At 30.9% G+C, this 23,630-nt stretch overlaps 4 protein-coding genes across 4 annotated transcripts; 3 read left to right on the forward strand and 1 right to left on the reverse strand.

Moving 5' to 3' along the window:
• The first annotated feature begins 4,906 nt into the window (after positions 1-4,906).
• LOC108810148 (putative cysteine-rich repeat secretory protein 37) lies at positions 4,907-6,457 on the forward strand. The gene is made up of 2 exons (XM_018582279.2): positions 4,907-5,260; positions 5,896-6,457. The coding sequence occupies exons 1-2, from the start codon at positions 4,922-4,924 to the stop codon at positions 6,337-6,339; spliced, it is 783 nt and encodes a 260-aa protein (XP_018437781.2). The 5' UTR covers positions 4,907-4,921; the 3' UTR covers positions 6,340-6,457.
• A 4,594-nt stretch (positions 6,458-11,051) lies between these two features.
• LOC108810239 (putative cysteine-rich repeat secretory protein 35) lies at positions 11,052-12,823 on the forward strand. The gene is made up of 2 exons (XM_018582371.2): positions 11,052-11,419; positions 12,230-12,823. Exons 1-2 carry the CDS (start codon positions 11,087-11,089, stop codon positions 12,671-12,673), a joined length of 777 nt encoding a protein of 258 aa, XP_018437873.1. The 5' UTR covers positions 11,052-11,086; the 3' UTR covers positions 12,674-12,823.
• A 5,026-nt stretch (positions 12,824-17,849) lies between these two features.
• Positions 17,850-19,273, forward strand: LOC108811092 (putative F-box protein At2g33190). The gene has a single exon (XM_018583147.2). The coding sequence runs from the start codon at positions 17,922-17,924 to the stop codon at positions 19,044-19,046; it is 1,125 nt and encodes a 374-aa protein (XP_018438649.1). The 5' UTR covers positions 17,850-17,921; the 3' UTR covers positions 19,047-19,273.
• Positions 19,274-19,472: 199 nt separating this feature from the next.
• Positions 19,473-23,116, reverse strand: LOC108805730 (chaperonin CPN60-like 1, mitochondrial). The gene is made up of 17 exons (XM_018577660.2): positions 22,924-23,116; positions 22,734-22,761; positions 22,518-22,649; positions 22,249-22,408; positions 21,885-22,156; positions 21,690-21,794; positions 21,519-21,605; positions 21,337-21,426; positions 21,164-21,244; positions 20,998-21,066; positions 20,834-20,911; positions 20,623-20,718; positions 20,434-20,533; positions 20,237-20,340; positions 20,046-20,151; positions 19,874-19,952; positions 19,473-19,780 (listed from the first exon to the last, which is right to left on the reverse strand). The coding sequence occupies exons 1-17, from the start codon at positions 22,959-22,961 to the stop codon at positions 19,654-19,656; spliced, it is 1,752 nt and encodes a 583-aa protein (XP_018433162.1). The 5' UTR covers positions 22,962-23,116; the 3' UTR covers positions 19,473-19,653.
• Positions 23,117-23,630: the final 514 nt, after the last annotated feature.

The following is a 23,630-nucleotide window of genomic DNA, read 5'->3' on the forward strand; positions in this document are numbered from 1 at the left end:
GATGTGATTTAAATATGATATATTCTATGCATGTATTAGGTTAGTAATATATGGTATGATTGGTATCATTTATATGATTTAAGAATTTGTATAACTAGGGCCGGCCCGCCCTACGGGCGAGATGAAAGTTTGAAAATAATTTAAATTGTTTGAGAAAATATTTAATATAAGTTTTTATTATTTATAAAAATATACATATTAGTTAAACTTTGTGCATGTTATTTTTTAAAGATTAAATAAACCGTACGATCTTGATAATTAGTTATGATTTTTTTTGGGTGGCATTACATCATTTCTTGTAATTTTCTCGAGTTGGATGAATTTATACACACATTAACTGTATTTCATACATGAACCTAGAGTAATCTCCTACTCAAATTTATGGATTATATTATATCTATTACGGTTTAAATGCATGAATGTTACTATTTATATGATTTTTCTTGTTTTTGTTTGATTTTAGAATCATTTCATTATATTAAATTATTCATATTATACAGATTGTTTCAATTTTCTATTTTAGAAAAAAAAATCAATGCAAATAATGAACGATTTAAAAATGTAATTACTGAATTGTTTATAATTTGAATGGAACTTGTTTTTAGTTGCACTGAAATGATAGACAAATAGGTTTTAAAATTTGTAAATTTTCATAGAGCAATCATATAATTACCATTGTGTGTTTGATATATTATACACTGTATATGATGTAATTGGCTATAAATATGTTTATAATATGCATATTATGAGTATGTAAGGAACACTAATCAGTTATTGGACTTGATTCTTGTTTAGAAGCAATATTGTTGGATAGAAGAAGCATAAAGACTTGCTGGTACACTGAACTCAAATGTTTATTTGTTCTCTTAATTTATGTTTTGCACGTTCAGAGATCATTCATATATCACGGACGCGGAATTTAAAGACATACATTCTCGCATGAAATGCTAGAGAGTAACTGTCGTTTGTCTTCCATATGGATATGGAGCTATTGGTTTGATTTAGAGAGTATAAAATCTATTTAGGTCGCTGACAAAAAAAATACGTTTGCAGATATATATAAAGAGGGAGTTTTCTTTGAACACCGAGAGAGAGTTAAGAAAGAGGTTTAGTCTCTTGGGACTTTTAAAGCTAGACTAAATTTTAAATATATATAATGTGATATGATAAGTATTGGGGATTTAATCAAAGAATGTCATGTGTCATCATCTTAACTTAATCCTTGTTTATAAATTAATTATTTCTTAAGTTCATCTCTCGAACCACGGGGCTTTTGGACCAGTGATGAAATTTACTTGCAGTGTTAAAGATGTTACAAAAACAAAGTGTATCCAGTTTTACCTCATTTGCTACGCCAGTAGACATTATCATGGTTTCTGAGAAAAGATGGCTGTTTTTATTTAATGCATATGGTCAACCAACAAATAAAGTCATGTTTCTCCGATTAGTCCTAATCGTCGCAACCCAAACTCCTTTCTAGATCATCTGTTTCAGTAGTCTGCAAGAAGAGTTGAACATAATGTTCAAAAAAAAAAAGAGTTGAACATCAAGTAATGAAAAATTATATTTCAACGTATGTTTGTAAGTTGTTTTACAATTTAGGATCTTTATATAAGATAGAGCCCATCAAAATGTTTCATAACAGTTGACTCAGGCCCAGCGAAACTCTTAGTTGAAGCTGAGTTGACTAAACAAAATAAACATCCATCAAATTATACACGTGACAAACACATCTTTTCCACCGAACTGTTGAATTGCGATCCCTGAGATCAATTGGATCTGTTAAACCGAACCAAACAATAAAATTCGGATCACCGACGACGATGAGGAAAAGGAAAAAAACGCCACGACTGAGTGAGAATGAGCGGCGTCCCGATGAGAACTCCGACGCTCCTCCTCCTTCTCCTAGCCTCCGTATCCTCACGGGGCAAAACTTCTCTTCTCAGATCCGTCTCCACCCTCACATCCTCCTCTTCGTCACCGCTCCATGTACATTTCCCTCTCTCTCTCTCTCTCCCTCTGTTTCTCGCTTACCTTTGCATAGTTTCCGTATAAATGTACTTCAGATGAGTCCAGATATCTCGAAGCTTCTTGCTCAAATCATCCATTCCCACTGATTGGAAACTCTGAGGCGTGATGCATATATCAAGATGTGGTTAAAGGACACGAATAAGGAAGGAGACGAAGCCGATTGATCGCTGGGTCATGAGGAAGGAGACGAATGAATCGATGGGAACCCTATGATCGCCTCAGGCGGTCGGCGGAGAGAGGAGATCGATACAATATATGAAACGCTGTGTTCAACACATGATAGTATGCTTATAGTGGTATGGGCTTAATAAAGATATATGCTGAGACAAAATAAGATGTCAGGCCCATCAGATTTCAGAAAGAAAAAAATGAAACGCAGCGTTTAGCGTTTAGGGCGAGTGGACACGTGTCGATTGAAGGACGCGCGAGTTTCCAGGCTGGACGACGACGTGGAGGCCTGTGAGAGAAGCAACATTTTTTTATATACATAGATAGATTTTCTGTTACCAAAATAGCATTAATGAATAATTAAAATTAATAGAAAAGGTCAGTGGCATATCTTGTAATAAACACATCAATTAAAGATTTTATTTTTAAAGAATGTTTTGTTTTAATAGATCAAATTAAACGTACATTTAATAAAAGAGATTTATAATAAGTCTAGAAAACAAGAGCATCCGCAGTGGTACATTTTTTAGGTGAGTATCCAGCTTTCAAAATAATAAAAAATTAAATAAATGGAGAGAGAGTAAGGAAATACTGAAGTACATCCTTTTGGGAAGAGATTATTGCCATAAGTTTAGAGACTCTAAATCAACGTGTCTCTCTTACATCCATTCGTTGTTATTAGTTTTAAATTGTATACCCAAATAATTTGACGAAGGCTAGGCCATCTTTTGTGGTGAGCCCTCACTAAATTCCTAACGGACAATCTCAGTCTGATACCGGGTCGTTACAAAATCATTATAATAATCTTAAGGAATTCAGACTGAGATTGTCCGTTAATGCTCTTAAGGCCATCTTTTGTGGTGAGCCCTCACTAAATCTCTCACCCTAATAATCATAAATCAAATGACAAAAGTACGAGAGAGGGAAAAAAAAAATAGAAGAGAGAAAAATATCGCCTTCGAGAGACGTAAAAACAAATCTGAGGTATTATGTTGCGACATGTTCTACTATTATTAGTTCAACTTTTTATGTTCAAAATTAATTATAAAAGTTGAATCATATTGGTAATTTACGGTAAGAAATGGTGTTTACGGATAATGGTGCTCTAGTATAACATAATAGCTAAAAGTGTGGGTTTACAAGTAGGAATTCAAATTAATAGTTAAAAATTATTATTCTGTTACATATAAATAAGAAGTTCAAACACTTTACTTTACCTCAATTTATCAGTAAAAACCTTTAAACTTTAATTAGTAGGTTAAAGTGCTTACACAAATATGTTATAGAGTATTCTAAGATCTACTATTGTTGAACAAAATTAAAGTTATAGATTTTAACTCGTTTTCACAAATAAAAAATCTTATATAACTAATATAAATTAATAGATCTTTTTTTTTGTCATCGACTTTTGTAGACTCAAACTGACTCTGTAAACTAAATTGGTAGTTCTGCATCCATGTGCACAACAAAGGACGTTTGTTTCCTAGCACTACGTGCTAGACTATCGGCCTTCTGATTTTGTGTGCGAGGTACATGAATGATTTCCAAGCTGTGGAAGGACTCTTTCAAGGTCTTTATGTCTTCTAAGTAAGTAATATCCTATTAATGCTCAATGTCTTCAAATAATAATACAATCTGAAATAACCAATAATATATATTAGCTTTCGAGATATGTGATCAATATAAATAGAATTAGTATATAAAATCATATATCATTTTGGCCAAATTTAATAAAAATTATATTATAAAAATTATAAAAAGTAAAAATATGTTTAAGTCAATGTTTTCTAACTTTATGCAGACATTGTACCAGACTGCGAGTAAACTGTATCTCAATAGTTTAATCAATTCAATATATAATTATATATATACATATTAAAAATACAATAAAATTATGTTATAGATTTAGTAAAATTTAAATATATTTCTTTATTTTTTCGTTTCACATAAATTATTAAAAAATTGTTAAACATTTTCTTTAACAAGTTAGTGCTACCACATATAATAAAAATACAATAAAATTAAAAAAAACTGAAATATCTAATGAGAACATTGAAGTTAAATTTTAAATTTTAAATAATAACTAGGTAAATCAAGTTGGATTACATATAGATCACTTTTCGATTAAACTAGAAGCATCAGGTTTTAGCTATTTTGATGGTTTCTCGAATTTTTAAATAATGGGTATTTCTTAAAACCCAAACTGAATTATATATCGGGTTAATGGATTTACCGGTTCGACCGTGTGTATGAATCGAATACGGATCCGGATTGAGTTTTAAAAGCACGGATTTAAAGGAAAAAGGTTTAAATAGACAAAAGAGCTATAAATTAACAAAATATTTGTAATAATTTTTAATGGAATGTTGCATCATAAAATATCATGCACTTTTAAAATAATTAATAAAGTGCGGATCAAAATCTAGTATTCATATTATAATTACAAAGTTAGAACATATTACAGAACCCATTTAGTTCATAAGTGGTGAAAATTTTAGTATCAGTTTGATTTTATTTTTAGAGGTTTAAACTTAGTAAAACATTTTGAATTTGGACTTTTTCATTATCCCCCTCTTTCCGCCGCCAAAAATATGCACATTTTTCTCTTCTATCTAAGGAGCCATTCAACTAAATCCATTTTAATCTCTTATATATAACTGTCAGTCTCAACACATCATTTATCAAAATCACCCTTTACTGAAAAACAATAAAATCTAAAAGAATGACATATTCATATTCTCTACCCAAAAGATTTGTTTCCTCTATTTTGGCTATGCAATTCTTCATCATACATAGTGTTTCTTCGTTGAACCTTACCAATGATTATCTCAACCACAAATGCTTCCTTGATCAAGGGATATATAATTCTGGAAGTGAGTACGAGGACAACCTCAACATTATTTTGCGCAGTGTTCGTAATGGTAATTATTATAACAACGGTTTTGTGCGCACAAGCTTGGGTCGTGAACCTGCTCCTGATGCTGTTACCGTCATGTTCCAGTGTCGTGGTGACTCTTATGGGTCTAAATGCCGTTCATGTGCTGACACTGCAGTTGCAGGGGTAAACGAGCCATCATACATTTAAATATAATGTTTACGTTTTTGAGGTGTTATAAAACCTTCATTTGAACAAAATAGAAATGACTACATGAAACAAAAATAAGATTATGGTTAACTAAAAAAATATCAAAGATATGGATGGTGTAACTATCAAAGATCTAGATCAGATATGATATTCGCTCTAGATCCACTCTAAATATCCAGATATTTGTAAGATCGTATTAGTGTGATAGTATAACCACTGATAAAATTAAATTTTATACATTTTTTATTTTGAATTATTTTATAGTATTACTTTTACTTTTTAAAAGATTACATGTTATTTTGGAATATTAATTTCATTTTAAATAAATATCAATATCTAGTTATCCAAAAATCACAGGTCTAGATATGGATAGTCATAACATGGATCTAACGGATCCTGGATACCCTGAAATTTCTGGATATCCAAACCCCTCTCAACTCTGGTTATTTAGACATCACAATTTATCATAAATGTTGTGTTGAAACCGAATTACTGACTAGGGATTGCTCTACTTATGGTATATTATACAAATATTAGGAGAAGAAAGCTTTCACTGAAATATTATTTCATCTTTTAAAATGATGCAAAACATATATGGGTTGATAATGCAGTTTCGTAGAAGATGTCTAAGAAACAAAGGAGGAATAATATGGTATGACCAATGTTTTCTCTGGGTTAGTGCGATCGGTGAAGAAATGCCAATCAATACTGACTACAAGAATATTTTTTCTATGTACAACTCAAATAACGTGAGAGGAGATGCAAAATTGTTTGTTAAGAAGGTGTTGGATTTTTTCTCTGAGCTAACACTTAAAGTTGATAAAAATAGCGAGGCTGGCGACCTCGTCATACTTTACGCAGAAGGGAAAAAGAAGCTTGGGAAAAATACATTGTATGCAATGGTGCAGTGTGTAGAATTAACAATAGATTGTAAAAGTTGTTTGATATGGAGCATCGCAAAGCTTTTCAAGAACGACAACATTAAACAAGGAGGAAGAGTTTTAGGTTCGAACTGTGAAGTAAGATATGAGCTATACCCTTTTATTAGGAGTTGAGCATTTTTTTGTGGTGGTGATGAATATATCCGCTTCGTAACTTCTAATTATGTTTTAGTTTTGTTTACTTTTTTTTGCTGAAGTTTAATACATATATTAATAAATAGTGATTAAGAAATAGATCCAAAGAATTATTTAGAAGATCAAAACTTTTTTTTTTGTTAAACAATGATTTTCAACTGGCTTGGAATTCTTGAGGCTATTATTCAACGGAATTGTGTTTCATCTTCAGTTTCTGATAGCTTTGGTTTTAGTGGCTTCAGCCGATTGCTGATATAATTATGAATGATGTTTGCGAACTCTCTTACCAAGTGACGAGGCTGCTGGTTTTTAGTGCCATTGCATTCTCTTGAGATCCAATATATGGTTTCTTGAAAAGTGAGTTTACAAGCACCAAGTCATGCTCTTTTAACCTAATCCCTTTTATTGTACTTACCAACTCTGAGAAGAACATGTCCCATAGCTTATGTTAATTTTAATTCTGTTAAGAACTTTTAACTAAAAGAAAAATAAGAAATATAGGACCATAAGTGGAAAATTGTCAGCATCTAAAGCTATGTGTTATAAATATTATTGTATGTTAAGAACTATGACATTTTCATCCTAATTATTTGAACTTAATTTTATAATGAATTAATCTATTTCTACTATATTATACATCAAAATTTATCATTTTCATATTTTTAAAACAGAGAATGTTTCATTTAATTTTGGTATAAATTGTACTTGTTTTAATAATTATTTCCATTTCATAATTTGTTAAGAATATAAAATATAATTTATAAAAGTATTTTTAAATTATGTAAAATATTTTAATTTAATTTCAGAAGATAATGGTTATTAATATATAGCTAAAATAATTAAAATAATATTAAATAAAAATAGTGGTGTGTGAAATTTTAAATTTCTTAAATTGGCATGTTTTACAAAAAAAAAAATCACAACATGTAAAACAACTGTTTATAATGAAATATATAAAATAAATATATATTTAAGCACACCTAAAATAACTGTTCAATGCAAATTTGAAACTAAAACTATTATGTATATTTATATCTTATATAGTTTAATTTAGACAATACTAATGATCATTTTGTATTGTTAAAAAAAGAAATTAAATAAGTGAACACGAAATTTTGAATGTGAGACTTTTAACAGTTTTTAAAATTATAATCATTTTAAAAAATCAAAATATAATAGATACACATGAATTTATTTTTTTATTATATGATTATTGTGATTGTTTAAATTATCTTCATAATATAAAATTAAACAAAAATGATAGATGGTAGACAAATTTTTATCAAGTCGTTATTATTCAAATTCATTAATTCATAAATTTCCGTATATATATTAATCGCATTAAGTATTTCGTATTTTTTACTTAAGGAAATAATGAAAAATATTTTATGTACACTATAATTAATTTTATGGTTAGTTTAATGAGAATTATAGTATCTTTTTATATGAACCAACTTATTTCTCTAAAAAATCTAAAAACTATTATGGTGATGACAAATGATATACTTCAAATGTTGTAATATCTTCCAAATAATATATAAAAAATTCTAACAAATAGTAGTTTTTCACTCAAGTGAACATGAAAAAAAAGGGAAGGATCTAAGAGTGAAAATGGATTACCATTTTTACAATAAAAATGTATAGAATGACTTATTTCTATTAATTCCAAAAAGAATTATCATTTAAATGGAGTAAAAGTCAAATTTCGTTCCAGTGATTTTTTCAAATGGATGAAAAAAAATGAATGTAGTTATTGTGAATGAAGTGAAATGAAAATCCATATTTTTTATTCCATAACTCGAATTATTCCATTCATCTGCATCTCACTTTTTAATCATGTCCATTCATAGAATTTCTATACTTGGCTACCAATTACAGCCTACATTCTTTACTATTTCACACAAAATAATGTTACTCCATGTTGATAAGATTCTTGCTTAATCTTCCACTACAAGAATAAATCTATATGCCGACAGCAAAATACCTCGCAAGGTATTGCCGATGATCAACAATTAGTCGGAGTTTGAGCGTTGGGATATTCTAGGAAATGATCGCAGGAAACAACCGAGATACTTCCCATAACATTGCCGATGAACAGTTTAGTCTTAATGTTGTCGTTGATTTCCAAGAAATTATCGATAATTTCAATATTTTTTTAAAAAAACTAAAACTTTTATTCAGAAAACCGGAGTAGAAGTTTAGTTCAACGAAACCACCGGTTTAGTTTCATGTGCCGGGTGTTACACAGTAGTATTTTAAAATAATACTAAATTCTAATACGCTCTTCAAATGGTAGATATATTTTTTGTTTTACATTTTTTATAAATTTAATTTTCATATTTTTAATTTTAATAATATCTATGTTTTTATTTGTAATCATATTTGTGCTAAATATTTTTTCTTAATTGATTAAAATAGTTAAGACTAAACTTGCATCAATAACTTATGTTCCTAATTTAGTAGAATAGATATATAAATATCTTTACCAACCCAAACCGCAGAGATTATAAGTGGTTTACATAAAAGAAGGGTAGACCAGAAAACCTATACAAACCGGATACAACACATAACCCTATAAACAAGGTTAGACCAGAAAATCGATACAAACCGGATACAACACATAACCCTAGCCATCACGCCCCGTCGAATCTGCCACCAAGATGCTGTGAAGAACTAGCCGTGGCAGGTGTCAAACTTGTTTGCAGTCTAGTTAAGAAGAAGAATTAAAAACGGAAGAGGAGACTAAAGTGGACAATTCATCATTCACCGCATCGAGACGATACTGTTAGACCACACACCAGAGTCGCAGTTCTCCTCCCACAACAAAAAAAACGCAAAATCACAATATCTGCCAAAAAAAAAATCTACTTCATTTAAATAAGTAACAACATCTGACCATCATATAATAAGAATATAAAGCATATTTGGAAATTTTATAACTTCAGAAATAGAGTGTTTTCCTCTAAAAAACTTCGAAACTTCAAATTCGAAGTTTCATCTTTTATTTGGATTTTACTCCTTACAACTTATTACATATCAAATTTATGATTCTTAATTATTTTTTCGTTTATCATTTTAGTCTTTAGAATTTTTATATCTCATAATTGTTTCAGATTTGTTTTTATAATTTTCCGTTTTACACATAAAATTAAATAAAAAAATAAAAATAAAATTTATATTATTTTAAAACAATATTACAAAAGAAAATTTATAAATATTTTTTTAAAAGATACATGAAGACATAATTATTATACAAATTTAAATATTACAGCAACTTTAACAGTTTGATAAATTTTCTCTGGAACCTCCAAAATATTTTTCAAACAAACTTTGAGCATTATGAAAATAATTTTATGAAATAATGCAGTATTTAAAAAATAATGTGGTATTTTATTTGTAGTTTAGTATGTAATTATGTATTTCTATTTATAAATTTATATTTTAGTGTAATATTTTATTAATTACTATTTCTCTAATATTTTTATATGTGTGTTAGTTATTTACAAAGGTTTCATGGATTTATATTAATTATGATAAATACAAGGCCAATTCAGTAAAAATGCAAATAATTTTGAAGTTCAATTTGAAATTTGTTTTTGGAAAAAACACTTAGAGTTTTGCAAACTTTAAAATAGAGAGTCTCGATGCTCTAAGAAAACTAAAAAAAAGCTTCCTACATTCATCGTCTGAAAGGATTACAGAGGCCTGGTTGAAAATATCTTTGAGAAGATAAGATGAATACGGTAAGATCTACAAAATTGTAATTTTTTTATGGGGGAGATGGCTGATTTAAGAAATGAAACTTAATTTGAAACGCCAACAAAATTATCACAAACCGAGAAACTATTGATGATAGTTGTCGTCGATATCTTCTCGGAAACTATGTATGTGACAACTCTTCCGGCGATTTCGTCAATTTTACCGACAAATTTCAGAGACTTTGTTGTCGTTGTTAATTCCCGAGAGAATAAAAACGAATGGATATTACAGAGGGGAAAAGGTCTTCGACGTCAGAAATCACTTTGTAAATGCGGCGATGGCCAAAGCGAACACTTTTGCATTTACCAAAAAGCTTGGACCATAGTGTAAAATCAACGTGTTAGGATTTAAACCTTTGCTGAGTGTTTTAAACTGAAGATGAAATCAATTACCCTATATATATATATATATATTAATCACATCAGGTAATTCCGTAGGTTTTATTTAAGGAAAAAATAGAAAATAAATTTCAATTTGATAAATGAATGGTATATAATGGTCATACTATATAAAATATTTCCTAGCAATTTAAATTTTGACTAACAAAATTCTCAATTGATTCTTAAGCCGCCACGTAAACAGAAATAGCATTCTAATTACGTGACAACTCAGCATATCATTATTTTAATTAATATAAATTAAAGTTTATAACTTTTTAAATGTTTCTCCTTTAATATATAAGATATTTGCCGAGAATCCTAGCTTAACCATTGGTCTTGGCTCTTTTCTTTAAAAGCTAGCTTGACCAAGCAGTATGGTTTTATTTTTAGGAATTTAAGCTTGGTAAAACATTTTTAATTTGGACTTTTTCTTTGTTCCTCTGTTTCCGTCGCCAAAAATATGCACACTCTTTTTCTATCCAGGAGCCAATCATCTAAATTTTTTTGAATCTCCTCTATAAAATTGTCAACCTCAACACATTAATTATCAAAATCATCTTCTATTGAAAAACAATAAAATTTAAACAATGAAATTTTCATATTCTCTATCCAAACGATTTGTTTTTCTTAATTTGGCCATCCAATTCCTCATTACACATAGTGTTTCCTCACTGAACATTACCAATGAGTATCTCAACCACAAATGCCTCCTTAATCAAGGGATATATAATGTTGGAAGTGAATACGAGAACAACCTCAACATTCTCTTTCGTAAAGTTCGTACTGATGGTTATGCTCAGACGGGTTCCATGCACCTAAGTAAGGACCCGAATTTTGATTCTCTCACCGTCATGTTCCAGTGTCGTGGTGACTCTTATGGATCTAAATGCCGTACATGCGCTGACACTGCAGTCGCTGGGGTAAATAAACTGTCATATATTTAAATATAACGATTACGTTTTTTGAGTTTTTATAAACCTTATTTTTGAGCCAAAAGAGAAATGATAACATGAAACAAAAATAAGACTAGAGTTAACTAGAAATAAATATCATCTGGCAAAGTTTTGACATGTGTTATAATAGGGATGGGACAACTATCAAACATCTGGATTAGATATGAAATTCGCTCTAGATCCACTCTAAATATCCAGATATTTGTAAGATCGTATCTGTGTGATAGTACCTCGGATCAGTAGATCTTCAAAGTTTGTAAATGTATTATAATATATTTTCTAAATAATTTATCAAAGATACATTAAATTTTATACGTCAATTTTATTTTTAAATTACTTTGTATTATTGGTTTTATTTTCTAAAATATTATATTTAAAATATTTTTTAATTTTAGACTAATATCCAATATCTTGATATCCAAAAATCACAGACCTAAATATAGATAGTCATAACATGGATCTAACAGATCCGGATGCCCTGAAATTTCTAGATATCCAAACCCCTCTCAACCCTGGTTATTTAAATATCACAATTTTATCATAAATGTTGTATAGGAACGGGATTATATTGACGATATTTTTCATTAAATGCAACTATGTTAATAAAAGTTACAAACTATTTATACATGAGTGGTTTCTTTAAATCCTTAACTTTAAAAAAATTTCCTAATCATCAAAATAATCACATATTATGCAAATAATTAGGAGAGGAAAGCTTTCACTGAAATATAATTCATCAATTAAAAGACTACAAAACAGATATGGTTTATATTGCAGTTTCGTAAAAGATGTCTGAGGAACAAAGGAGGTATAATATGGTACGACCAATGTTTTCTTTGGGTTAGTGCGTTTGGTGAATCAATGTCAATCAAAACTAATTACAAGAATATTTTTTCTATGTACAACCCAAATAATGTGAGAGGGGATGCAAAATTGTTTGCCAAGAGGGCGATGAATTTTTTGTCTGAGCTAACACTTAAAGTCAAGAAAAACACGGGGGCTAGTTCTGTCATCATATATTACGCGGCAGGAAAAAAGAAGTTCGGGAAAATTACATTATATGCAATGGTGCAGTGTGTAAGCGAAACAATAGATTGTAAAAGTTGTTTGACATGGAGTATAACAAAGCTTTTCAAGAACGGCGACATTAAACAAGGAGCGAGAATTTTGGGTGTGAACTGTGACGTAAGATATGAGCTATACCCTTTTCTTAGGAGTTAAGCATTTTTTTATAGTGGTGATGAATACATCCTCTTCATAATTTCCAATTATATTTTAGTGTTGTTTACCTTTATTCTTTTTTTTTCTGAAATGTAAGATTCGTATTTTAATAACTAGTGTTTATAAAAACAGATCAAAACGGACTTTTGTTAAACAATGTTTTTGAACTGGCTTGGTTGAGTTGTGTTTTATCTTCAGTTTCTGATAGCTTTGCTTTTTGTGACTTCAGCCGATTGTTGATATAATTATGAGTGATGTTTGCGAACTCTCTTACCAAGTGATCAGACTGCTGGTTCTTACTGCCATTGTATTCTCTCGAGATCCAATATATGGTTGCTTAAAAGTGATATTGACAAGCACCAAGTCATGCTTTTTTAACCTTATACTTTTTTTTTGAAGAAATTTTTAACCTTATACCATTTATTGCACTTGACATGTTCTACCACTCCAGGTTCATATATTAGCAGCTCTGATAATAACATATCCCATAGCTTATGTTAATTATGAAAAAAACTTTAAACTAAAGGAAATTTTAAAAATCTAGGACAAAAATGGCAAACGCTATCATCTAAAGCAATGAGCTATAGACTTTTTTTTTTTTGAAAAACAATGCGCTATAGACTTTTAAAATAATAAAAAGTATTGTATTGGTATTGAGTATCGGAAATGACTTTTAAAATAATAAAAAGTTAAAACATGTGTTGAAATATTATTGTATGTTAAGAGCTATGAAATTTTCATCCTAATTATTTGAATTTAATTTTATAATGAATTAATCTATATTTTATTATATTATATATCAAAATTTATCATTTTCTTATTTTCAAAATATAGAATTTTCATTTAAATTTGGTATAATGTACTTGTTTTGATAATTAATTTCGTTTTCGTAGTGTTAAAATTTAAGAATAGAAAATAAAAATTATAAAAAAATAATTTGAAATTATGCAAAACTTTGTTATTTTAACTTAATTTTAGTTGATGATTAATTGTTATTGATATATATTTTAAATCATTAAAATAATATAAAATAAAATGATGGGGTAGAATATTGACTTTGTTTAAACAAAATTATCATATGAGATAAAAAATTATAATGAACATTGAATTATTCGGTGAGAAAAATAAGATGCTATAGAGTGTTAAGAGGAAGAAAAGTGGCTTTGAACAAAATGATCATTGTATATAGTCTAATATAGTAACTTATTTATGTAGATTTGTCTTACATTTTTGGCCAAGTCAAGTCAGATTCATATTAGACAGAACAACACCTATTTTAAAGTAAACATAGAGTTTATTATCTTAATGTGACATTTAAATATAATAATATTTACACATATGTAAACACATAAATTGTTAGATACATATTTTATCACAAATATATTAATAATCACAATACCATGGGTAATTGAAAATATATACTGAACATTTATAAATACAGAAATTTTTACCACAATATGCAGTCATAACGATCATCATATAATATTCATACAAGGTTAAGATCCGCGCATTGCACTCAATGAACATTTATATATACAAAAAATTTACTTATTATTATTTATTTTACGTTGTTACATATTATGAAATAACAAAATAATAAATATGGATGTGGAGCTATCAGTTTGGTTTGCAGAGTCTATTTGAATTTATTTTAGTTTCTGAAAAAAATTAAAAAATAATAAATATATATTAAATAATTGAAAAGACAACAACTATTATGTATATAATTAAGTTGGTGTGAGCACATAAACAGAAAAACCACTCATGTTTATAAACCATTTTTATCACAAATAAGTCCAAAAATAACTATTATCTATTTTATATGATATATAATTAAATTTAAATGATATTAACATATTTTTGAAATATTTTTAATATGGTTTTATATAATATAAGACTTCATACTTATATGATTTTATGACCGTTTGTATCTTTTTAAAATCATTTATAACAAAATTTTCAATGTTGACTTTTAATAGTCTTAGTAATATATAATAATATTTAAAATTCAATGCAAGATTAAAAATGAAAATATTAAGTTTCAATTCTTGTTCAGTGAAATTTTAGAAACTAAAAATATTATATATATTTATAGGGCATATAGCTTAGTTTAAACGATACTAAAATAGATATATGTTTTAATCTGAAAATCTATTAAACAGACTTCCTACTCATATGGTTTATGATCATTTTTATATTTTTATATCAAAAAAAAACATTGATAATGAAATTTTCAGTGTGAAACTTTTAACAGTTTTTAAGTATTTTAGAAATTCAAAATATAACATATAAGCATAAATTTATTTATTTTATTATATGATTAATGTGATTGTTTAATTTATTTAATAATATAAAATTAAACAAAATGATATATACAAATTTTTATCAAATTTTTATTATTAAAATTTATTAATTGTCATATATATCTTGATCGCATTAGGTAATTATGTAACTTCTAACTAAGGAAAGAATGAAAAATATTTTTTTGTCCGTTAATAATTAATTTTATGGTTAGTCTAATGAAAATTATAGTATATTTTTAGATGAGCCAACCTATTTTTCTAAAGAATCTAAAAAAGAAGATTATGGTAGTGCCACATGACATACCTCAAATGTTGTTATGTTTCTCAAATAATATATAACATGTTAACATATATTAGATTTACACTCATGTGAAAGAAGGGAAAGATAAATCTGTATGGAATGACTTATTCCTATTGTTTCAAAATTTTCTTACCATTTAAATGATATAAAAATCAAATTTCATTCCAGTGATTTTTTTCGGAATATATGGAAAAAAAATAGAATAAAGTTATAAAACATTCATGATTAAAAACTGATTGTGCATGAAGGGGAATGATATGGAATGAAATTCCATATTTTTTATTTATAACTTTCATTATTCCATTCATCTCCATCCCATATCACTCCTCGACTTGGCCAATTACAGCCTACATTAGTTACTATTCACACAAAATAATCTTTACCCCATCTTGATAACATTCTTGCTTAATCTTCCAACTATATTTTGATCCGCGCGCCCACGCGGATTTATATTTTGCATAATTATATGTTTTTGTTAGTTGTAAAAAACATTTATTTTAATGTTTCATATGTTCTTAAGTTCTGATATAACTGTATCTTGTTCATTTTTGTTAGCGTCCGTATTTAAACTTTGAGTTATATTCTTTTTCTATTTTACTATTTTTATTTTATTTGTAAATTAAAAATTAATGTTAAATATTAGAGTATTTTGTTTAGATTGTATGTGTTTATTAAATTATATTATAAATTTTCTGTATCAAAATTATTATTTAAAGTTACATTTTATTGCTGTTTTTTAAAAGGGTGTGAAATTTTTAAACAGCAAAAAATAAAAGTAATGGAAAATTAAACCAAAAAACATTTGACAACAAAATACTGATATGTGGCAATTATATTTACAAAGGCCATTTTGATGATTTGAATTGGGAATTTTGGTTTTACAAAGACATAAAAATTTAAGTAAACGCCCATTATATTTTTGTAAGTTACAAAGACATTTATATTATATCAACATTTTGATGATTTACTATCCTCTTAAAATCAAGTTGAAGCCTTTATAAAAAAATTTCCGGGAAAAGAAACAGAAACAGGGTTGCCTCTTAGGAAGATTAGAAAGCAATGATGGAACCATCCCATAGCTCTTCAGAAAGGGATATTGATTTCAAAGTGCTTAGGAAGATTAGAAAGCAAAAAAAGAATATTCTTGTAATTGATTGATATATTTTGTTACTAAGGAATAGGAAAGCAAAAAGGTATATTCTTGTAGTTGATTTTAAACGTGATTAGGAAGAGTAGAAAGCAAAAATAGAATATTCTTGTAGTTGATTGATATACTTTGTTACTAAGGCCGATCGAAACATGCACCGGGCATTGGTTTAGTATTTCTTTTGCTCGGTTTAATTTAAGTCGAAATCAGCCATTTTGGTTTAATTTTAAATCAAAACTCTGTGTTTAATACAAGTGACATGCTATTGTAGTTTTTATGAAAAACTCAAAACTAAATACAAAATGTACTTTAGTTTTAACAGATTAGATGGTACTAATTTTCCAAAGGTATGGTAGTAATAGATTGTTACATATAAATAAGAAGCTCAAAACGCTTCACTTTACCTCAACTTATCAGTAGGTTAAGAACGAGAGAAAAAAATGAGATCGGTCGATATGGTCTTCTTCTTAGCCGTCTCAAGAGCTCCCCTCGAATGGATATTACAGAGGGGAAAAGGTCTTCGACGTCAGAAATTACGGTGCTCGTGGCGATGGCCAAAGAGAACGCTTTTGCGTTTACCAAAAAGCTTGGCTCGTAGTGTAAAATCAATGGTCTACACTCCTGTCGGAATATTATTTTCTCCGTCAAGTGATGTTCACTGGTCCTTGCAAAATTTTTATTACGGGATCCTGACACCATCAAACAACAAGAATGGATCATTTTAAAGTACGTCAATAACCGTACCACTACCAGCAGAGGATTACTTGACGGTCAAGTATCCTACTCTTGGGTTTGCGTTCGTTAGACACTTGTAGTCAAAAGAAAAATGGGACGCTTCAACTTCTTCTCGGTCGAGGATTTTAACATTACTCGTGTCACTGTCACTGCTACTGGAAATAGCCCTTACACCAACGAAATCAAGATCTGTAGATATAAACTTGGATCATCTAAGATATCCATATTGCCGACGTCACTATCGCAACCGGTGATAATATTGCATCGTTATCCTTGACGGAACTCCTAACTTGGAATATCAGTAATCATGTCATATATCTTAATTAGCCTCACTACTTTTAAAAAGTTAAATAAACGATTGTATAACCTGCAATTGTGTCTGCTTAATAAAGATTCACACTTTTTTTTTTTGCAATTTTGTTACAGATACTCAGAAGTTAGATTTATCATCTCAAAGGAAAAGTCCGCTTAAACTGTTGTATTTTGCTAATGAACCCAATTTGGGAAAAAAATAAAAATATTATGTTCACCCTTTAATTTTTTTCTTATGTTAAGAAGTGCTTATTGGAAGAATAAACAATATAATCCAAAATTGATTAGCAAAATTGCAAAAAAAAATGAAGAAATATATAGACTATATAAGGTAAGTCAAAGATCTTATAATTGAAACAGAATATCCGAACATATATGAATCCCTTAGTTCACACAAGAAACAAAAGCCCTAAGTTAGCCGCAAGCCTCCAGAGTATCCAATACACAATAATGTCTAGAAACGTTGATTGGTCTAAGCTCTGCCCTGATCTGTTACGATCAATCTTCGAAAGCTTACACTCTCTGGATTTTCATCGAGCCAAAACCGTTTGCTCAAACTGGTACACCGTTTCAAGAACATGTCCTTTATATCCATGGCGAATCGTATTACAAGGTCAGAACTCTCTCTTGTATGATCCCGTTCAAGATAAAGTCTACCACAAAAAACTTCTTGGAATCGACTTGTCCAAAGTCCATTGTCTCGCTAGTTACAGCAACTGGCTTCTAATAGTAGATCCTTGTCTACATTTCCATCTCTTGAACGTGTTTACTCGCGAAACGATCAATCTTCCTTCATTAGAGTCATCACTTGGTGACACTCCTTATAGATTCGTACGAAACGACCTGTTTGAATGCTTCCTTGAGCTCTACGGCACCAAGTTTCTTGTGACTTGGGATGATTTTAAATTCTCAAAGACGGCTGTCTTGTGGATAAACGAGAGAAATGGAGATTTCGTCGTCGCTTGGACCATCAAACAGTTCTATATCTTCTCATACAAGAAAATAGCAAATGATGGTGATGGTGATGAGAGGTGGAGTATTACATGCACACAGTGTGAAGACATGGCTTATAAAGACAACAAGCTTTATGTCTATACCTATGATCATTACATCAACGTTCTTGATTTCTCTGGAGATTGTCCTAAAGAAACTCTTGAAGGAAACCATTATCTTAATCATCCTTTTCCCTTCGTTGATACGATATATAAGATGAGGATTGCGATCACTAATTCAGGAGAGGTTCTGATCGTTCTGAGCTTGAAAGAGTTGAACAGAAAGTTTTGCATTTGTAAGCTGAATCTTGAAGTTGGAGAATGGGAAAGAGTAGAGTCTTTGGGTGACGAGATGTTGATTTTTGGTCAAGGTGTTACAATAAGAGGACCGGTTAAAGATAGAGGAATCAAGAGTGATTCAATATGTTTTCTTGATGATGATCATTTGCCTGATAATTATCTTGGAACGAGGAAAGAAGCAAGTTGTGGTGTGTTTGATCTTGCCAGAAGTACAATCACATGGCACACAAGATTAGATGATTGGTCTTCGAAGATTTACTGGTTTGTCCCAGGACAAGCTTAGTCTTTAATTACAGTTTTATGTGAAACTCTTCTTAGATTTATAAGTGGTCGTTTGATAAACAAACACATAACTCTCTTTTCTTTCGTATCATCAATCTTTGATTTTAGGGTTTATGGAAAATTTGGACATTTGTAGCAATTGGCTCTTAATTTACTGTTGATTCTGGTTTAGATTTTGTATCTTTTGAATTTGTTAACCTCTTCCAATGTATCGGCTTGTCTTTGTATGAACGAGAGAGAACAGGAAGTTGTGTTTGCTATGCTTGTTTACATACAAGAAAGGAAATGACTTCTGAGTTGTTTTACCATCTCTAAGATGAACGTTGAAAATGTTAACTGGGATACACTAGTTATTCTTGGGAGGTGACAAAGTTGTAACAAGGACACACACTAACTCTTATAGATGACATGTCTATGATCAAACACCTTAATTTAAAATTTCATTTTATTTTATAAATTGATTGTTAATGGGGAATCCAGAAATCATGGAAAAATCTTAAGGTCTCTCTCTTGCAATCATGACAGAAAAAGGATCCACTAATTTGCTCGTGGATGAAGCAACCGTATGATCTCACAACATTTACCTAAGCTAGCATGTATGGTTCTCATCAGAAACCCATTCCTCCCATACCGCCCATACCACCCATGCCTCCACCGCCCATAGCCGGAGACGCATCCTCTTTAGTTGGAATATCAGTCACAACTGCCTCCGTCGTTGTCAACAAAGATGCCACACTAACCAATAGAACAAACCAATAAAAAGATTAGAAAAGAAAAACCACTGCAATAAATTCAAAATGTGACTACAAAGTCTCAAATGTGGTGTACCTTGCAGCATCAACCAATGCGGTTCTGATCACTTTCACAGGGTCGATAATACCAGACTTCACCATATCAACGTATTCTCCTGAAAAATATAATACAAGACAGAGTTGAGTATATAGCGAAATAACAAGGTCGAGACCAAGAGCAAGTAGAAAATGCTTGTAAACTGTGAGACCTTTAGCAGCATCATAACCGAGGTCAGGATCATCTGATTCCAAAAGCTTGCCTACGATGACTGCACCCTCGACTCCAGCGTTGGATGCAATTGTGTAAACAGGTGTCTACATCAAACAAAGAATTTTTTGTTTTGAATTTCTAGAAGCTGTTTATGCTTGGATATTAAGATATATAAGATGAGATAAAAACCTTGAGAGCGTTTTGGATGATTTGGACACCGATTTTCTGATCAAAGTTAGCTGTGGAAAGCTTCTCAAGCTCTTTTGACGCGTACAAAAGAGCAACACCACCACCTGTATTTCCACACAAAAGTAATGTAATTTATTTGTCTCAGTAACTTATACCAATGTTCATCTTAATAGGATTCAGAAAGTTTTTATTTTTACCTGGAACAATACCCTCTTCTACAGCTGCTTTGGTGGCATTTAGAGCATCAGTTACTCTATCTTTCTTTTCGCCTACTTCTGACTCACTCGCTCCTCCAATCTATAAGCCCATAAGAATCCATCCCATGAGTAAATATTCAGTACATTAGTGTGCTCGTAACAGAAATGTTAAGAGAACAGTTTCATTACCTTTAGTACAGCAACACCACCAGAAAGCTTAGCCAACCTTTCTTGCAACTTCTCCTTGTCATAGTCAGACTCACTCGCTTCAACCATGGATCGTATCTGTGAGGTTTATTTAGAGTAAGCACACAACATCCTTGCAAGTTAGGAAAAACAGTCAAGGATCCCCTACTCCCCTGCATAATACATAGTAATATGTGAGTAAGTATAAACCAACCTGTTCACATCGTTCCCCAATGGATTTCTTGTCACCAGCACCATCAAGGAAAACAGTGTCGTCTTTGGATACAGTTATCTGTTCACAAATGAAAATCATGTGATATAAATGTAACTAAAGATAAATGGTATAAGGAGAATAAGCCAACATGGATGGAGCCAAACCTTTTTGCAGTTTCCGAACATGCTGAGGTCGACTTTCTCGAGATTCATACCTAGCTCTTCTGTTATTACCTTTAAAATTGAATTCATCAAAGAAATATTATAGCTCATGAAATTAGTGTGAGCAGTGATTGTCTTCGCAGATAGTAAAATAGGAATATAGGCTTGCCTGCGCTCCGGTGAGGATAGCTAGATCTTGTAAATTGGCCTTTCGGTTTTCTCCAAAACCAGGGGCCTTCACAGCACAGACCTGTAATGTGATGGCATTTACATCAATCCAGGCAAATGAAAATATAATAAAACATAGTAAAAAAACATGTCACAAAGGCTGAAAATAAAAACCTTGATTCCAGCACGAAGTTTGTTTAGAATTAGCACGGCAAGAGCCTCGCTATCCAAATCCTCTGCGACGATCAGCAGTGGCCTTTGCTTCTGAAAAGGAGAAGAGAATATGAATCTCGATCTTAGGTACAAAAGTAACTTAATACAATATCCGTTCAAGAAATCACCAAAACTGTTTATACCTTGAGAGCCAGTTCCAAGACTTTCACAATAGAATTTAAATTGGAAATTTTCTTCTCGTGGATGAGAATGAGAGGATCTTCAAGTTCCTGTAACCCACATCCAAGCAGAACAAATCAGTTACGAAGTTCGGTAATATTGATAAAGCAACAAGGTTAGATCGGGATCCTTACACATTTTTGGTTCTTCTGGTTTGTAATGAAGTATGGGGAGATGTATCCCCTGTCGATCTTCATACCCTCAACCACCTCAAGCTCGTTAAACAAGGTCTTGCCATCCTGAATCAAGAGATGATAGCATAAGTCAGTCACAATAAGAAATAAGTAAACTAGTTTTTAAAAAACTGAAGAGTCAAAAAATCAGCTCACTTGAATTGTGATAACTCCCTCTTTGCCGACACTTTCCATAGCCTTTGCAATCAGTTCACCAATTTCTCTATCTCCATTAGCTGATATTGTTCCAACCTGAGCGATCTCCTCAGAAGTGCTAATCATGCGTGCTCGGCTCTTCAAGTTCGTGACAACGGTATCAACAGCCAACTTGATTCCACGTCTTAGATCCATTGCATTCATTCCAGCGGCAACTGATTTACAACCCTCCGTGAAGATAGCTCGAGTAAGAACCGTAGCACAGGTCGTTCCTGTTTTTTTTTTTGCGGGATACAAAAACAACAATTAATATGAGACTAACAAAAACGTTTTTTTTCAAATACAACGAAAGGTTCCCACTTACCATCACCAGCAACATCGTTAGTAGCGTTAGCAACCTGTTTGACAAGACTGGCACCAACGTTCTTGACTCTATCCTTGAACTCAATGCTCTTGGCAACAGTAACACCATCCTTCGTCACCTTTGGTGCACCCCAGCTTTGTTCGATGATGACATTACGACCCTTAAAAGGATAAAACTTTTATATCAAAACACTGTCTGAGGGGTAATAAAAAAACAGACAATTGACGACGATACACAAAGGGCGTTATATTAAAAAAAAAAGTGTATACCTTGGGTCCCATAGTGACTTGAACAGCATCAGCAAGCTCCTCGACACCTCTAAGCATCAAAGCCCGACCCTCAACACCGAACTTTATGTCTTTTGCTGCATAGTTCCTAGTGGAACTGAGTCTGCTTCCAATCTAAACAAATTACACAGAACACACATCAATAACTCACAACTAGCTAGAACAGCTTAAACTAGATACAATTTGAAGAACACCAACCTGCGCTGTCGTAGCGTTTCTGGCAACTCTGTTCAATCAAAGAACGATAAATAAATCATACCAACAGAATAAAATGAAATTAACTTTCATAAATTCAATTTAATGCGAATTCTAGTAACAGTTTGATCCGATCTCAGATAAACCAATCAGAAACATTCAAATTGCATCAAATGAGCTGAGTAGATCTAACCTAGCTTTTGAAGCAATGCTGGAGACGAGCCGATACATGGTGATAGATTGTCAATCAGTTGGAGAGGATTACAATTGCTTCAGAACAGATCGGGAAAGAAGCTAAGTTGACAATTCGCAACTCGCAGAAAGAGGAGAAATTAAGTAGAGAGGAGATTCTAGAAGCAGACTAGGGTTTAGGGTTTTGCGTTTTCTCCAAGGTCATTGACATGAGAGCTTTAGCTTCCGATTTTGGATCCGGCTCGAGTTTTTGTGGGCCTTTTGAGGCCCAGTTCATTACTATACTAAACTAAGAAAATTCACAAAACAAAATGGATGAGAGATATGTTTAGGCCGCCAAGCATTCTTTCGGATTCGGATCAGTCAGTCGCACATGGCTTTCTATCTATTTGTCAATGGCAAAATTGAGTCTTGACATGATGTTGTTCATATTATCTAATCAAGTTATTAAGCTCTCTAGGCCAGTTCTATCAAACGGTAGATATGTTTTCACATAAAAGGGACATGTATATGCAAATATATATATGGTAACGACTAATCAACACTCATTACCGACAAAAAGATTAGTTGAAAAGTATACATTATTACAAATGAGAAGCCACATCTTCCTTGCAACAAAAGAAACCACCCAAATGCTATGTTTTTACAATTATTTATTTTGGATGGGTTTCTTCCATGGAGTGGGCATTATCTTTTTTTTTTCTTTTT

Source organism: Raphanus sativus, chromosome 6 (genome assembly GCF_000801105.2).
Source record: "Raphanus sativus cultivar WK10039 chromosome 6, ASM80110v3, whole genome shotgun sequence".
NCBI lineage: Eukaryota > Viridiplantae > Streptophyta > Magnoliopsida > Brassicales > Brassicaceae > Raphanus > Raphanus sativus.

Bases quoted from the DNA above. Each gene is read 5' to 3' on its own strand.
- LOC108810148 (XM_018582279.2), top strand. From the start codon at position 4,922: ATGACATATTCATATTCTCTACCCAAAAGATTTGTTTCCTCTATTTTG. The intron at 5,261-5,895 runs GTAAACGAGCCA...TTGATAATGCAG, and splicing joins CTGACACTGCAGTTGCAGGG to TTTCGTAGAAGATGTCTAAG.
- LOC108810239 (XM_018582371.2), top strand. From the start codon at position 11,087: ATGAAATTTTCATATTCTCTATCCAAACGATTTGTTTTTCTTAATTTG. The intron at 11,420-12,229 runs GTAAATAAACTG...TTTATATTGCAG, and splicing joins CTGACACTGCAGTCGCTGGG to TTTCGTAAAAGATGTCTGAG.
- LOC108811092 (XM_018583147.2), top strand. From the start codon at position 17,922: ATGTCTAGAAACGTTGATTGGTCTAAGCTCTGCCCTGATCTGTTACGA.
- LOC108805730 (XM_018577660.2), bottom strand. From the start codon at position 22,961: ATGTATCGGCTCGTCTCCAGCATTGCTTCAAAAGCTAG. The intron at 21,606-21,689 runs GTAAGGATCCCG...TGTGGGTTACAG, and splicing joins ACCAGAAGAACCAAAAATGT to GAACTTGAAGATCCTCTCAT. The intron at 20,341-20,433 runs GTAAAAATAAAA...GTGGAAATACAG, and splicing joins AGAAGAGGGTATTGTTCCAG to GTGGTGGTGTTGCTCTTTTG.